Source organism: Nothobranchius furzeri, chromosome 16 (genome assembly GCF_043380555.1).
Source record: "Nothobranchius furzeri strain GRZ-AD chromosome 16, NfurGRZ-RIMD1, whole genome shotgun sequence".
NCBI classification, from domain to species: Eukaryota; Metazoa; Chordata; class Actinopteri; order Cyprinodontiformes; family Nothobranchiidae; genus Nothobranchius; species Nothobranchius furzeri.
Genome location: NC_091756.1, coordinates 35,408,861 through 35,426,993, shown reverse-complemented (window position 1 = coordinate 35,426,993; position 18,133 = coordinate 35,408,861). Strand labels below are relative to the sequence as shown.

At 40.4% G+C, this 18,133-nt stretch overlaps 1 protein-coding gene across 2 annotated transcripts in view; it reads left to right on the top strand.

Annotated features, from left to right (window-relative positions):
• The window catches only part of ngfrb (nerve growth factor receptor b), a 54,544-nt gene that overhangs the window by 28,745 nt on the left and 7,666 nt on the right, over positions 1 to 18,133 (top strand). For both annotated transcript variants that reach the window (XM_015963187.3, XM_015963189.3), the window contains exons 5-6: positions 11,825 to 12,038; positions 16,961 to 17,121. In XM_015963187.3, the coding sequence (XP_015818673.1) occupies positions 11,825 to 12,038; positions 16,961 to 17,121 (375 nt within the window). The remainder of the gene's footprint in view (positions 1 to 11,824; positions 12,039 to 16,960; positions 17,122 to 18,133) is intronic.

Genomic DNA, 18,133 nt, shown 5'->3' with positions numbered 1-18,133 from the left:
TGGGTACTGATACTCTGAAGCATGGATGCATTGAAATCAATAAGATGACTGATTGAACATTACAGATGGAAAGAAGCACGTTCAGAGGAAGGAGAGGGAAGATTGACTGGGTCAGGTCCATTTTGTTATTGAGTTGATAGGTGAGAAGGGCAGGAGCTGTTTCCTTCCTGAATTTTCGTGACCTTGCCGATTGACAGGATTGGCCTCTAAAAAAGAAAACGCACGACTGGATAACCAACACTCAGGGTCAGGCCCTTTTGACAAAAGGAGAGGGACAAAAGATGGGAATGATTCCAATCCAAGCTTTGAAGGGGGAAAATTGAGGAAAGAAAAACTAGATTAATGTAATTTACGGCTATGGACTGTTGGGTGCTCAAACAACAATAATGTCAATGGAGAGTTGATCAACTCGGCACTATTCTGGGATAAATAAAAGCACAAAACTCAAGAGATAAAATAAATCTTATGTGTTCTTCCTGAGCTCCTTTGCATGTTGAGATCCAGCAGTTTAACAGTTCCAGTGTTTATTGTGGAGTTTTTGACAGACAGATAAAAAGTAGAAGACAAACTGGGGAACTGATAAAAAGATGAAATGCCATCAACATTCCTGACTTCCTGCATTGAGAGCGAGGCCACATCTATTTTATATCCGTGAAGAATCTCCAATCCCAGTCTGACTTAACAATTCTCCTTCTTTGTGTTGCACAGTCACTCATTGTGCAGCTTATAGCTCAGACCCATCACATCTACTGGCCTATATCGCACTGGGTGTGGGCCGTATGGCCACAGCTGACCTTCTCTTGTGGAACCCTATTGCTTCCCACTCCACACAGTATGAGCATTGTAATGATGAGAGACGTCTTAAACCTGGCCGTGTCACTTTCCCTGCTGCCAAACATATACGAACCCTGACTTCTGAATGCCCGTCAACCTCCAGGAATTTGCCTCGACATTCTGACTGAAATATCTCACAGCCCAAGTGGAGGACTCTGGTGGCAAGGGTAAACACAACACTTGTGGGGCACCAGCACCATCAACTCACCATAAAAAAGATCCAGCTGATGTTTTGGGTTCATGGGGTTTGGAGGTATGTGCTGGAGAATAGACTTCCTCATTGTTGGCATTATCTTGCGATTTGCCTTAGCTGCCATGCGGGTTGGTTGTATTTATTCTGTGCCATAACCTTTTATAAATGGTTATAGTAAAAAGAGTATCTTATATCATAACGTCTTTTATTATGAAGCCAATGGCAGATACGTATACGTACTTATTCAGTGGCATTTAAATATGGAGATCATATAAATAATACACCATGATGCAAAAACAAACCAGTTTCATCTTGTACTTCTCAGAAAATATGGAACTAGGATTGAGACAATATTAGATGTAACTTGTACACGTTTTGTAACTGTAACTTTTCTTTTGTTGCATGTAATCCTGTTTTGTAACACGTAATTCTCGTTTTTAATGTGTAACTTTCAGTACGTAACTTAAAGCTTTCATTTAGCTTGCAGAATAAATGTATAAATTTTCAAATCACAACTTTCAAAACACACATCTCAGTCTACAGTTACAAAACTCAAGTTTTACGGCCCCCAGCTCGTCTAGGAGATGATGGTAAAGGGGGCGTAAAGAAATAAATGTGAAATACCGGACAAACCAAGATTTACTCTCTTAGAGGAGTTTATTAACTAAAAATCACTGCTTTATGCAGGCAAAGACAAAATGAATACAAAACCAAAAGGACGTCCACACTGGGGAATTAATAATACTAAACAGAAGGATCCTCCAATACTGGGTAAATAACAATAATATTAATAAACATAAAACGCCGGTACTAAACCGGGAAAACTAAAGGAATGAGTTAACACAAAAACTCCACCAAAAGGGTGAACTGAACTCTTTAACGAGTATTTTAATGAAGACAAAAATCGAGCTCTGAACTAGGAAGTGTACCACACAGGTAATCAAAACGAAGACTCTATGGTCTGGGTTACTAGGAGGGAAAAAGAGGAACACTTGTTTTAACACAAGGCCTCAGCTAAGCTTCCCTCCTCGAATGACAGAGGGAGCTGCCTTTTATAGGAAGCTCCCTGATTGGGAAGATTAGTTACACCTGGCTCAGCTGGAGCCAGGAGAACAGGAGGAGCGCTGAGGCCATCTTGTGGCCACAAAACAGACAGTGTCTGTAACACCCTCCCCCTCAAAACAACTAAAATCTTTTTTGTTGTTGCCACAAAAACAAGAGCGCTCCCACTAACTAACTAGAAAAAACAGCTAACTAACTAAAATCCCTGGATCACTTAAAACCACGCTGCACTGACCCTCAGTGCTGCGGAGTGTCCCCGAGATGATAGCTTTCGCTACCAACACTAGCCTTAAAGGAGATCCTTACAGCTAAACAAAACAAAATTTCTAATAGGGAGCCTCAATCTGTGTGGCATCGGGATAGCGCGTCAGCTATCATGTTGTCTGCTCCCTTCTTGTGGCGGACCTCGATGTTGAACTCCTGGAGGAGGAGAGCCCATCTCAGACGTTGATTGGCGTGGGGGAAGGTCAGCGGGTTGTGATCTAAGAAAACAACAGTGGTGAAATGGTTGCGGACATACACATGAAAATGTTGCAGGGACCAAATTAAAACTAGGGTTTCCTTTTGCGTTGCGTTGGGGATGAACTTCCTAGAGAAGTAGCAGACGGGGTGATCAGGTCCGTTAGCATCCTCTTGTGGAAGAACAGCTTCTGTTCCGGCGTCAGAGGTGTCAACCTGGATTTTAAATGGCCGGGACAGATCAGGAGCAGCCAGGATCGGTGCACAACACAAGATTTCTAAGAAAGAGTAAAACCTGGTGACAGACTGGGGTTCAAGAAAAAGGAAGGTTAGTGACAGGAGTAGAATTGCCAGCAGCGAGTGTAAAATAAGGCCGGAGAGTTTGTCCGTTTTCTGAGCTATTACTAAAACATCATGACTTATAGGGAGGTTCACAGAAATCTGAGGCTTCGTAACAGCTGATTCAAAATAACTTTTGCTATTAAATTTAATTATCTAAATTAAACATTACTCATTGGATTAATATGAGACCAAACAGGTTGGTGTATGAACTTAGATCGATATAAGTATCCGGGATATTTATACATGATCTAAGCCTCATGGGTTAATCTGATTGGTTATCTCCAACTGAATAGCAACAGAGTTGATTCCAGTGTGTAGTTTAATTCTCTACATGGTGAAAGAAACATATGTTAAGTAAAACTAAACACAAGTTAATATCAAAAATGTTTTATTTCTAAAGGTTTTTCAGCTGTATCAAGCAGATACCATTGACTGTATATAATGGACAAACCTTCTGCGCCATCGCCTCTAGGTTTCTGAAGAGATGAGTTGAATCCCAGTGGGCGGTTCCCATCACCACCGTCTTGGCCTCGTCACATGTCTCATCACCCCTGAAAAATACAAAAATGGAGCTGAGAGCAGGGCTGCAAGGATGGCAGATAATTGACACCCATCACACTCTGAGCCAATGTAGCCACGAGATAACCGAGCTAACCAATGCTAACAAAGCTTGATGGGCACTTTAAGCCAGAAAACCACAGCTAAGCAACTCTGCTACCATCTGCTTCTAAAGATTCATCTGATACTTGTCAATCAAAAGGACAAACCCCTAATTATTCATAATTTCAAGGATTTAATCACATCTAAATGGATGAGTTACGATAAAATTCACCTCACTTCTGGAGCCAGCCCCTAGTGGATGAGGCAGGAACTGCAAGTCTAGTCACTTCCACGTTGGCTTCACTTTTGGCAGGCCTGCCTTAGTAGATTTAACAGTTATGTTGTACAGATGGAGACCATCTTAAAATAACAACTGTTTCATCCCTAAAAATTTCCCTGTGTTATTTGCTCATTAAACCACTGAAAACAACATGCAGGTGAACACTTGAACTGTCTTTGGTTTTGCACTGAGTACATCTTGAGAAGATTTAACTTGCTATGCATTTCAGAGTTTAATGGTCAACCATCTAATCCCATTTCTTTCCAAAACTTTATTAAAGATTTAAAGCTGATCTGTAAATCTATCAAATTCTGTAAAAACCACAATGTTTAGAAGACTTGCTAAATTGGAAATTAGCTCACATCACAAATAAAAGCAAATGGCTAGCCAAACTGAAGAAGAAAAAGTAGAGGACAATTAGAATAGCATGCAGGGAGACAAATAGAGAGCTTCAGAGAGGAAAGAGACGGGGAAAGCTTGTGAGAGTGGCGAGAGAGCAGATGCTGAAAATGCGGCTTGGTCGATAAAAGCGATGGAGTTACTCTTCTGCACTCTCGGGTTTCTCAAGTTGACCTCTACGAGTGCTGATCACGTTCTGCCGCAGAAGAGGCACACGCAGAGACTGCAGCAACACACACACACACACTAGCATAAACTCAGCCATGTGCACACGTGCGCCACTTGCCAGTCCATATGCATGCACATTTGGAGGTATGGCTGAAGCATGCACAGAGAAAATGAGAGGGATCAAGCTAGGTGGGGTGTCAAGGAGTTAAGTGAAAGTGTGACAAAGGAGCAGAAATCTACCAAACAAGGATATCAGCATTCCTCAAATTTTGCTTCTTTTGAGCTTGTTAAAGATGTGCTGGGTGATTTAGATTTTGTTGGATGGGGATAACAAAAGTTGCAGCTAATAGTAAACGAGCATCACCTTAAATCCTCTTAAGTACACAATGTTAAAGCAGAGCTCCTGGAATTTCACGTTCAGCTCAGGTGTGGCTGAACATGAGTTTTACACACTCCCCCTGTACACAAGTAACGCAACAACACAGATCACCAACCTCTGCCTATATAATTACTGAGCTGAACTTAGAAACCAGCACATGCCTGGACTTCCTAGAAGAACAAAAATTCCAGTCATTTCGTAAACAAGCAGGTAATGGCTGAAATGAAACGTGATAAATGCTCTGTTGCCGTCACGGCTGGGCTACACTTGACAGAACCTGCCAATTTAAAGCTCCACGCAGTTCAGTTTTTAAAAATTATAATGACAAGTTGTGCTTTCTGACAAGAGAAACACCTGTAGTGAGTTACATATTGCTTCCAGGTTTGATCCCAGTATCCTGTTGGAGCGTTTGAAGCTGTGTGTGGTGGAGGGCCATCTTTGAAACCTAAATAAATCAAACCCAGCAATTAAGGATCAAGATGCATTTTATGTGGATGGGTAGCATAACAATGTTTCCATGACAGGACAATCGAATGGTTAATGGTATGGATTATACAAGAAGAAAAGTCACCAGAGTGGTGATTTACTGAAGAGGCAATGGTTGAAAGAGTTAAAGCTTAAAGAGAGAGAAGATGGGGAGGGGGCATTTGTTCTGGACAAAGGAGATTTCTGTCAATGGAAGGTGTCCTGTTCCCTGTGTATATGTGTGTTAGAGGGTAAAGATATCCGGGTGAGATGGAGAAACTATGGTCATGACGGTGATAGCAGCGAGTTTTTGTCTCGTATTAAAAACAGGCAACTTGATATGCTCTCTGAATGGATTCTGGTCCTTAACCATTGGTCTTTGAGGCTGATTAGTGGGTTACACACACACACACACACACACACACACACACACACACACACACACACACACACACACAAAGCATGATGGCTATAATTAAGAGAGCAAGGATGAAGTAAATCTGAGCTTAGCAAAGAAGCAACAAAGTTACAGTTGAACTAAATTTATATTTGCATTACAGACAAGATTCATACAAGACTTGTGCTTTTCCAAAGCCCCCTTCAGACAGGCCATGAAAAACGGAAATGTTCAGGACTCTGTCCGTAAGACCTTTGTGTCTGAATACAAACATCCAGATAATGTTTTCCGTAATTAAACTGGACGATGCCCCTAGTAACAGGTACAGACTTGTTACGGACAAGGTGGCTACTTCAGACTGGTGAGGTCGAGTTCTGGACAGGGAGGAGGGGGAGGAGGAGGGGACTGGGGGATGCTGTGCGCACCTAGATAGCTCGCTTCTGTAGCATGTGGCGAACCATGGCAGCTCGCCTCCTACGGTACCGTCTAGACGTGCGACGGAGCGCATCACACCGCTTCCGTGATTCCTTTAACCATTGAGCTTCATCATCCAGGTCTTATGCGTCTTCGTGTGCGCAGAATTATGCTTAACAGAAGTTCGATATGGTGGTGGGGGGGGTAACAACACGCACAATAAAATACATAATGTGTGTGTTTACATGTTCATGCCTGTATTTAACGATATCTATCACTTGGACAGTAAAAAGTAGTTGTAGCAGAACAGCTGATACTTGTTATAGATTACTTCCACAATGTTTCACAACCCCCTGTCCATAGGGCTAAACAACTCACAGCTGCTCTTGATGAACATAACATCTACGATAGTTTCCAGTCAGGTTTTCATAGAGCACATTCTACTGATTCTACTCATTCTTACGGTCTCTAATGACCTTCTGACTCACAGTGATGCAGGGGACTGTTCTGTTCTGGTCCTGCTGGACCTGACTGCAGCCTTTGACACTGTTGACCATCACCTGTTACTGGAGAGGCTGAACGACTGGGTAGTCCTATCAGGAACTGCTCTGGAGTGGTTCTCCTCTTATCTGTCTCAGCGTTCCTTCTCTGTGGCCGTCTCCAAGTTTAGGTCCTCCACCACCTTCCTCACCCACGGTGTCACAAAGAGTCCTAACCCTAATCACAAATAAAAAAATTTTTTTCATTTTAAACATATTTTAAATCATTTTTTGAAATCTTTTTTGTACTTAAATTTTTTTGTTTTTGTGAATCGCCTCGTGATTTTTATCTTGAGAGGCGCTCTATAAAAGATAGTTTTCTTTTCTTTCTCTCTTTCTCTCTTTCTTTCTCTCTTTCTTTCTTTCTTTCTTTCTTTCTTTCTTTCTTTCTTTCTTTCTTTCTCTCTTTCTCTCTCTCTCACTTTCTTTCTTTCTCTCTCTCTCACTTTCTTTCTTTCTCTCTTTCTTTCTTTCTTTCTTTCTTTCTTTCGCTTTCTTTCTTTTCTTGCTTTCTTTCTTTCTTTCTTTCTTTCTTTCTTTCTTTCTCTCTTTCTTTCTTTCTTTCTTTCTTTCTTTCTTTCTTTCTTTCTTTCTCTCTCTCTCACTTTCTTTCTTTCTCTCTCTCTCACTTTCTTTCTTTCTCTCTTTCTTTCTTTCTTTCTTTCTTTCGCTTTCTTTCTTTTCTTGCTCTCTTTCTTTCTTTCTTTCTTTCTTTCTTTCTTTCTTTCTTTCTTTCTTTCTTTCTTTCTTTCTTTCTTTCTCTCTTTCTTTCTTTCTTTCTTTCTTTCTTTCTCTCTTTCTTTCTTTCTTTCTTTCTCTCTTTCTTAATGCTTACATGTGTCTACATAGGAGCTACTGTTGTATAAAGTGACATGTATTTATTTATTTTTGCATTCTTGGACATTTTTGTACCACTTTGCTATCTATCTGAGCTTTGGTGATGCAAAAAGGTCCCTATTGTGGGATCAATAAAGTCTTATCTAATCTTATCTTAACATACAATTTAAAAACTGCACATATAAAACAGTATTGTATGCACCCCTCTACTGTTATTATCATAAAGTACTATAAGAAATTACAATAATTTTTCATAATAAACCATCCTGCAGACCAGTGTAAAGAAACGTTTTGTTGTAGAACTTTTTATGGTGTGTGTGTGTGTGTGTGTGTGTGTGTGTGTGTGTGTGTGTGTGTGTGTGTGTGTGTGTGTGTGTGTGTGTGTGTGTGTGTGTGTGTGTGTGACTGGTACTAGGCACCAGGCATCAACAGGCTAAATGGTTTCAATGCATCTAATCAAGATTGAAATCATGCTTCATACACGGTGTTTTGCTAATTAGTTCCCATTCACACGCACTCTCATATGCAACAAGGCTTAGAGCATGACTAAAAAAAATTACTTTTGGGTCAATATTCTGTTTTGGGTGTTCCAGTTGATTTTTACTTTTTACTTCAAGCTTAAATTCTGGCCTCTGGACACAAATGCACCATAACTGCTGACCTTCCTGTTGACAATTGAACCCAGTGAGCTACAGCTGGGACCCATGAAGCGCTGCACCGATCATCTGTCTCCTGAGTTTACAGATATTTTTAACACTTAGCTGGAGACATGTCAAGTGACAGAATGCTTTAAATCTTCCACAGTCTTCTCAGTTACTGTTAAGGTCCTGACCTTTGTAGTGAACTAATTTAGGCTCTCTCTTTCCAAAGCCATTAGGTCCGTGGATACTTCAGCTTCCTTTATGTTCCACTCACCAGGTCTTAAAAGGATTCTGTTTGCAGAATGGGGTTCTGTTGGAAGCTTTGCAGGGTTCTGACAGTTCTTCAGTCTCTCCAGAGTGAGCTAAAAGCACAGGAACGTTACTTAACAAAATACCCAACCTCAATAAAATGAGCTGGCAACTTCATATACTTGGCCCTGGAAAAACCTAAGAAACTACAGCCAAGAAAGTGTCAAAAAGAACCAGACATTTAATGGTTTTGAATACAACACTTGAAAACAAAACTAAAAGTGGTCCATCAAAACAGAAATGCCTACAGGGTTGCATATTTTCTGATAGACTTTACAACAATAGTCCAGCATGGTCACAGGACCAAACAGTGAAAAAAAAACAACAAAAGCTGAGCATGACAGGCGCATCACCGTCAGTTGACATTTTTCTGATTGGCGTTGCCTTAAAGCGCTTATCACAGCCCTAAAATGCAGCAGCTCAGCTCATCATCTAACAAACATTTCACCTCATCGGTGAAATACAGATGATTTCCACTCAGCAGCTCTCCTGAGGTATTTAGAGCCCTTGGAAGCCAACGAGCTGATTTCCTGTTAATGATGTGAGTAAATGTAAGTAAGTGACAGGCGAGGATAGGTTTCCATATCCGTGGTGAGGAGCAAACATGTCTGCTAATGGTGGGAGCGGTGTGGGTAGAAGTGGATGGACAAACTTGCTCTTACCCTCATTAATGGTTCCTCTGGGAGGAGGGGTGATGACCATGATGTGGGCTCTGGTGTGTGTGTGTGTGTGTGTGTGTGTGTGTGTGTGTGTGTGTGTGTGTGTGTGTGCGTGCGCGCACGTGTGTGTGTGTGTGTGTGTGTGTGTGTGTGTGTGTTTCAGCAGGAGCAGCATTTATGGTAAAATTTGTAATGATGGGTGGAAAGTGAGAGAAAATGAGCTTGGAGAGAGAGGATCTGTCTGTCTCATGTCACATTTGTGGCCTTATTCACACTTTAGATTCTTTTTCTTAGACCAGATTGGCAGAATGGTAAATAATGTGTAGTACCCCCATCTGTTGATCTATGTGATCTTTGGTTAGGATGAGTTTACTTCTGACTTCAATCACTTGTCTGTGAGCAAAAAATAACCTACAACTTGGTGAACACAAATGTTTGACAGAAAAGCTGTGATTTTCTTGTAGAAATAAATGAAAACCTAAATTTTGAGTGGGTTTGTGACAACGGACACTAGGCCAATCATGCAGCAGAGGCATCCATAATGTCATCGGACTACATTTTCTGCATTAATAAACTGATGATGGTTATTATCATTATTGTTATTATTGTATAACACATGATCATTTGACAGTTATGCTAATAGTAGCCAACGTAGCAAATCCCATGTCATTGGATTTTAACTAAACTTGCAGTTTAATTAACAAAGCGTAAAGCTTTAAAATCTAAGAATAAATTGACGTAGTTGCTTCTTCTGGAAAGTGAAACTGTATTTCTGGTGAACTGAAAACACAAAGGTAAAAACACTTTTCAACAACGTTTCTCTCCAAACCAGCTCACATTTACCCCCCTGGTTGCACAGCTGTGTGGAAGCAGGTGTCCTACGAGTGTAAAAGTGTAAATGTTAATGATGAAGAAATTTGCTCGCTCACTTTATCTTGCAAACAAAACCAGACATTCCGGTTGTCCTCAGTTTGTTTAATGGGCCAGAAGATCTGGTTCTTGCAGCTGCAACCGCAGTCACCAAGCTCTATGATTTATTTGCACCAACATTTTATTTATGTTTTGCTGGATAGCAGTGCAGGTGTTTAGCATTTTCACTTTAACAACAGAACGTGCCAATTGACTGAACAATCAGAGGTTTATTTAAGAGTTGGGAGGCTGATTTCTCAGTAAAGGCTGCTGTGTTGACCAACAAATGAACGAGAGGTGCCTAATGGTGGAGAAACAATCAACAATAACATGGGGAACTAAAGAACTAGAAACAAAGAAAAAATTGTTTCCTGAAACCCAGGAGTAACATATGAGAAAATGAACAGAAAAGAGAGGAAACCTAAAACAATGTAAAACAAACACAAAACCCCTAAAACTGTCATCTTGTGTCTCATCTCTCTAATACTGACTGATGGAGATGAACACTAGCTTCCTGCGGCCAAGGGCCGGATTCGACAGGTTCAGAGTGAGTGGGTGTGCATTGCCACTTAATATCAACACAAAAGTGGCCCATAACTCAGTTTTTAGGTGTTAAGCCAAAATTCGATGGGACAAGTTGAGTGGTCTCCAGGGAAGTGCCAACAAAACACTCAAGGTGTTTTTTGAAGTTTTCCTTTAAAAAGGCAGTAGAATCAAAAGAAGTGGTTCGCTGAAAATACATTTGAATGATTATTTATCATCGGTCACTCTTTTTTCATGCAGACTGAACATGAAAATAGTCTCCTACACTATCTCCTGCATTTGCCTCTGATAGGAAATAGACGGTGAAACGCTAGGATTTGAAAAGCCTGACGTCACACTGTCATTTAACGTTCATGCACCCACCCATCTTGACTCACGACAGGGAAGACTGTTGTTTAAACGTCCAGGAAACAGCTGAGAACTTCACAACCTAGTAGGAGCTAACTGTTAGCATAGGCAGTTCCACCACATGGCAGAACTCCTCCAGGCTGGTGTTATTTGTGGAGATAAAACATCAATGTTGCAAAGTAAACAGAGTTAGTGGTAGAGTCACATTGCTGTTAGCCAATCAGAGATGAGATGTCCAAATATCAGGAAGTAAAACTCCAAATCCTGCTGTCTGAAGCTCTGCTCTGATCTGGTAATGTTCTAGATACTGAAACAAGTGCACCAGGCAGGGCCGGCGCTACCCAATTTAAAAGTTAAAGTTAAAGTCCCGTTAGTTGTCACACACACAGGTGTGTGTGCGAAATTTATTCTCTGCATTTGACCCATCCCCTGAGGGAGCGGTGAGCTGCAGACAAGCTGCACTCGGGAACTATTTGGTGGTTTAACTCCCCAATCCAACCCCTTAATGCTGAGTGTCAAGCAGGGAGGTATTGGGTCCCATTTTTTCAAAGTCTTTGGAATGACCCGACCAGGAATCGAACCCCTGATCTCCCAGTTTCAGGGCGGACACTCTACCACTAAGCCACTGAGAAAGGTGATTTGGTGTCCAAGGCAAGATTACTCTTTGGTAGGCTTTAGACCTGCTTTCTATGTCTTGAACAGGCAAGTGAGATGATTGGTTCTGAGAAATACTATTTTATTTCATTACAAACAAGCCACACCTCCTTACATCTGCATGTTTCAACCCACTTCAGTGCTGGCAATAAAAATATAAAAGAGTTGTTTCTTCTTCAGTGTATAAACCCTGGTAATGCTAACCGTAGAACAACGCTAGGCCAAGCTACTGAGCTGCTAACATCCTTGCTGGATGAGAGAAAATTTTAACATAAAAAAAAAATAAATAAAAACTAAGGAGCACCTTACATGATGAACTGGGAATATCCAGATTATAAATTGAACTGCCAGCTCAAAATAAAAATATCTTCACAACCCCATTCTGTTTTACAGCCCCCTCATCATTGCCTCCACTTGATGATTTTTCACCGACCCCCGATGATGTCTCCCCCCCACCAAAGGGCCCCACAGAGAGCACAACCTCCACCACTAATGGGGACACCCAGGAGCGACTCTACCAGGGCCTGAACGATAAACTCATCCCGATCTACTGCTCCATCCTGGCAGCTGTTGTTGTCGGTCTGGTGGCCTTCATAATCTTCAAGAAGTGAGTGGGCTGGATTGTTCCTCGAGAGCACACGATCAATTTTAAGTAGGATTTTTAATCTTGTATTATCTCGAAGAGACATTTAATATCATTGGATCTACTGAGCCAGAAACTGACATTTTAGTCAAATTTGAACATGAATGCATATCTATTATAGTCAGTTCTTGCAGTTGAAAAAAAAAACTAGAAAAATATTGTGGGTGGGGGTACGGGGTGTATTTTGTGGCCCTCCCCATTCACAAGCATATCATTAATGACATTTAGGTTTACAACTTAGTAGGCACAGATCAAATGAATAACCTATTTCAACAATGGCAGAAGCCTTTTGCTGACGATCATCGTCTTATGCTGTGCTACTTCTGAGCTGAGCTTACCCAGGCCTCTCAAGTGGTCTTGTCCCATTGATGAGCCTCAGTTTGACAAACTTCACTCAGCAGAAGCAACTTATCTAGGGTTGGTTCAAACTTCAGCATGGACCCTGTTATGGCTAGAAATCATTTGACAAAGGTAGTCAACTGAAGTGGTTTTCCAACAGTGTTGAAGGTTCTCTTGAAGCTCATCAAGAGAATGCTAAGTGTGCAAAGCATTAATCAGAGCAAAGGCTTTTTTGAAGAAGATGGACTATAAAACATGTTTTCAGTTATTTCACCTTTTCTGGTTACTCCACGTGTTCATTCAGAGTTTTGATGCCGTCAGTGAGAATCTACCGATGTAAATGGTCATGAACATGAAGAAAACACATTGAATGAGAAGGTGTGTCCAAACTTTTGGCCTGTACTGTATATGTATAAAACCTAAGACAATATAAGACAGAGGTGAAAGTTTATGCATCTAGTAAAACTAGATGATAATCAAGCTAATGTAAAATGTACTCTCTAGTCCACATCATCTCGTGATTAGCAGCAGCTGGGAAGTTTTTCTTATTTTTTTCAATAACACACTCCTCCTGTCGTTTTGACTTTTTCTTTCTTGAGTCTACTCCCGATTCATGTCTACGTTTGGATGCCATCTCTTCACCTTCATGGATCCACCTGTCTGTTGGTGCATTTAGCCACTAGTTGGTCAGGTGCTGCATGCTGTTAGTCAGTGCAGGAATGTACAGTGTTGGATAACTCGTCTCTTTTTGAGATCTCCTTTTCCTGGTCTGACCAAGGCTGGATTATAATATGGGCAAACTGGGCAATAGCCCAGGGGCCCACAGCCACAAGGGGGCCCACGCGAGCAGCAGTCTTTTTTTTTTGTGCAGCAGTCTTAACGTTGGAGAAAAAAGTTAACAAGTAATTAAAACTGCGCCCGCATTTTCTAAGTTAACACACATTTCTTTTAACAATGGTAGTTTTTGCATCTTTACTGTTCCCCTGCTTCAGCTCTCTCCCCCTTCCCCCAGCACAACGGCCTCAAACTCACTGATGTGCCTGCAGCCTCTCAGAGTTCCTGCTGACCTAAACATTGAAAGAATCATTTCATTTTCTGTTCCTCACTTCTGATTACCTTCAGTGGTGTCTGTTTGTCGCAAACACCAGGTACAAAAACGAACTTGTTTTTTATTTGACTATTTTTCTGTCCTGAAACAGGTGATGCACTCACTCCGCAGCAGCGAAACGCATCGGGCACAAATAAAGGACAGAAAGCATGAAAGGATATTAGCCAACACAAACGATTGCGTGTTAAATTTGTTTTTGAGGTGGCGACACTTTGATAATGTTACTGCGGCTGTGCTCAGGACGCATCTGTCTGGAGCGCATCAACAATCAGAGCTTTGCCCCTCTCCGCTCAAAATAATCCCCAGAGAGTCCACATAGATAATTTAATATAAGCAGTACTAGGATAATTTTCGGGCTAAAAAATAGTCTACAGTCCGTCTTCCCTAATGTGTTTGTGGCCCTGCAGATTTTTCTAATGCTACCAGTTACAAATTTTGATGGGGAACGATCATTTTCATAAATGGCAAGAATAAAAAATGAACTGAGAACAACACTAACTCACAGCGCCTCAGTGCACTGTCACTGATGGCTATTGAATCTCAGCTTGTAAGGAATCTGGACTTTGATTACATTGTAAATGAATTTACTAATAGAAAGTCCAGAAAGCAGTTTTTCTGAAGGCAAGAGATGAGACCAACAAGAGGAGACAAAAAGAGGAGTAAGGAGACAGGAGTCAAGAGGAGGAAGGAGACAAGAGGAGGTGTAGGGGCCCATTGTGCCCAGGGGCCCCTGCAATGATAATCCGGCCCTGGTTCTGACGGTGGCTAAGGATGCTGTGTGTTGCGTTTCTCACGGCAGTAGTACCGCTTTTGCACATTTGGAGAAAATGTGTCCTCTTGTGCAAAATGCAGCCCCTCACGGAGCTTGTGTTCTGCGTATCGGGTGGGGGGTCAGCGCTGGAGGGATCGTGGACGGCTGATGTTTATTTAAAGATAGACAGATATTTTTCAGAAATCTCTACTGGTACTCACCTACCCTAGGAAGAAGCATCAGTATGCCGATAGGTAAAAGTTAGGAGTGCCGGTACTGCGTTTTATACGTATCGGCCAACTTAAAGCAGTGATTATAGTACAACTTTTTCACTATATTTTATAATTAGTTTGTGAATGGTTGAATGACTGACTGTAGAGTAAAGCTTGTTGGAATCCTCTGACTCAGAAAACTGCTATAAAGTGCAGGTCATTTATTACTTATTTTGGTTTTATATAAAAAGCCATAAATATTTATCTGAAAACAAAAGATTATATTTTCCATATTTTCATTTTTAATACAACCATCTGCTTTTCTGGATCACATATGTTCTACCAAACAGCTCTTTTTTCCTTCTACCATTAAAATTGCATGGACAGCATGTTTAGACCTCTGTGAGGCCAGTTTATGCAATCAAAAATGAATAATTAAAGACAAATTAAAATCCAGGACAATAAAAATATTTACTTTTTTTAATCCATTTTCAATGGAGCACCAAGCCCTGTGAGTTATTCTGCTATTCTTTCCTGCACATGCAACCAAATGTAGACAAAAATCATGTTACAGGATTAAAACTTTAGAATTTAGCCCTACATGTTTTTAACTGATCCCTGCGTGTAAAAAAGTATCTGTAATAAGGAGATTTACTTTACCAAAATACCCACTTTTAGATTCATGTATTTCTTTCAAAAACATTCATTGTCTGGTCACCATTCAAAATGTGTATGTAATATTTATGAATATTTTAAAAACATTTATTAGACTGAACTTAACCAAAAAATGCTTTTTAGTGCAGGACATCAGCATAAGGACATCGCCCGCCTTCTAGTGGCAGGCTGCTTTAAAATGTAACTTTGGAAATTATCGGTGTTTGTTTTTACTCTCTTAATAACACAGCCTTTACATACCATACACAGATTATCCATCACATTCTGCAGCTACTTCTCCTTTCACTCATAATGTCAAAATATGACAGATCCAAGGTTAAGTATTTGAGATATTTTAGTTTGTTAAGCACAACTTTTAAGGGAGACATCTGCCCTATGTTGTGGGCATTTGTCAGGATAATCTCAGAGAGAATGGGATTCAGCTGCTGTTAGAGACTAATTGATATTTAATAAATATTTTCCATTTCCTAATGTGCTGTCCTCATCATATGTGATCTATATGGCTCAACAGCTGTCTAAACACCTCCTTAACATCAAGACTCTGAAGACAGCTCACTCCTAGCCACAGGTTTCACACTGAATGGAAGGTGAAACTTACTAATTACAATCACCTCTGTGTGTTTGCCAGTGACCTAGTAAGCATTAGGGGTGTAAATGACTAATTTAATCACGATTATATTATATTGATATTGGTAATGTTTGTTAGCATAAACAGTGTAAGTGAATGGTAACAGCTAGCATTTAATGTGAAAATGTCATGAAAATGACTTAATAATGAACCTAATGTTTCATGGTGACCTCATTAATCATAAGTATAAGTAGTAAGGCAGACTGAGGAAATACAGGAGACAATTTAGACTTTAGACTTTAAATTTAGAATTTAGACAATTTAGACAATTTAGACATTACGACAAGGCGCCGCTGAAAGGACATGACATAGCGGCACCGAAAGACACCTACCTAATCCTGTGAACAAAAATGCGTGGCTAGTCTCATACAGTATTTTTGAAGGAACAGCCTAGTAACAAAAAATGGCAGACTACATGACAGATGAAGCAGGTGTGTTTTCGGGGTTGCTGCATGATGTTTTTGCACCTTGCAGTGGCGGCTTACACTGGACCTTTTTCACAACGTAGTCCCAAGACTAAATCTGCTCTTGTACTGTAATTCCTTCATGTTGCCTATTACTTTCATTTGGAGTTAATATTATTATTGAAATAACCGATAAAAATTAGGATAATTATTGAGAAATGTGTGACTTTTTCACATGAAATGCTAGCTGTTACCATTCACTTACATTGTTAATGCTAAGCCAAAGCTAACGCAATACTGTCAGATTAGGAGAATGACTGGGCTGGTTTCACAGAGCTTTTTTCCACTTATCTAACTCTGGGAAATATGGCAGCTGACTAAACTTCCCTTTAAAGAGGGAGTACAGCTTTAGAACCTAAGGGTGAATTTTAACAACATTATTAAAGTTACACATGCTTACAACAACACACCTAACCTCAATTAAAGTAGTTTTCTAGATCTGAAATTAAAACAAGAGAATAATCTCTACCCAACTTTTATCAGCTGCACTTAAATCACGCAAATAAAAATTCATTATTTAATGGAAAATGAACCGAAACGGTACGCAAGTGGACCGAACCGAACAGGCTGAACCGAAACGGTTCAATACTCCCCCGTGAACCGCTACACCCCTAGTGTATAGTGAAAAACCTCACCTATAAAAGGAACAAATTAAAGTTACCCTTGGTAAATGAAGATGAATTTAAAATAATGTATTGTTTTTATTCAGGTGGAACAGCTGTAAACAGAACAAACAAGGAGCCAACAACTGCACGGCCAACCAGAACCAGACTCTGTCACATGAGGGTGAGAAGTTGCACAGCGACAGCGGCATTTCTGTGGACAGCCAAAGTCTGCAGGAGCAGCAGGGCCAGACTCAGTCACAAACAGGTATACCCACAACCGCCCATACTAACTCCCATAATACCAAGAGCTTCCAGCACAAAAGTCATTATTTATCATCTGCTAAATCCTTCAGAGGAGACCTTTTTTTCCGTGAATGTAAGTGAGCCCACCACATGGGTTTGAATGAGAAGAATTCGCCCTCAGGGGTGAACCATCTGATTGCTCCATTGACTCCACCTAGACTGTAACCGTTGAAACTTACTGTAGCAAATCAACAAACAAAGATTACAAAGCTGACAGGGCTTAAAGAGTTTGTTTGTCATGACAGTACGTGCTCCAGCTGGGTTTACGTAATATCCTATCAAACCAGTTTTAGGTCTTTTCAAACCACAACTCCTCATAAAATAATAAAGGAAGTAAACTAGTGCAAAGCAGTCATTATGTGACCTTTAAATCAGCCTACTGGATTGGTGATGTTATCACTGATTTTGTGGAACTTGTGGTAATAATGTTTGTAATCAGCAAAAACTAAATTAGCACAGGTTTATGTAAGGCTACTAGTGCACATGTTTTAAAACAACAAACAATGGAAGCTGCCTGGAGTGCAATTTTGTGTGTTCAGTACTTCACAGCCCTCTTTTAGCAACTATTAACTTGTTTTTGTGACAGCTAACAGGCTTTTGATTATTGTCCTGGGATTTTCCCACATTCTTCCTGAAATCCTGGGGCAAGTGGTCCATTCAAATATGTTTTAAAAATATTCAGAAGTGAAAACCTCAGAAATAAAAGCCTTGTGTTTGATAGCTCTATCCTGTCACTTAAAGCCTTTCACGATTCATCTGCAGCTTTTCCACAGAGAGCTACATGAACTAAAATCGTGAATTTATTTTTGTATTGAAGACCTGAAAAATCTTCTTATCGTGTGATTTTGAAACTTCTTTATGAAAGCCAGTATCTCACTTGGCTGAAACTGTTGATTTTAGAAGTAATGGGCAGAACAGGAGTCTGCTCCTTCTGTACTTATTTTGGCTTTCAGCTTCCGATTTAGATGCTCTCT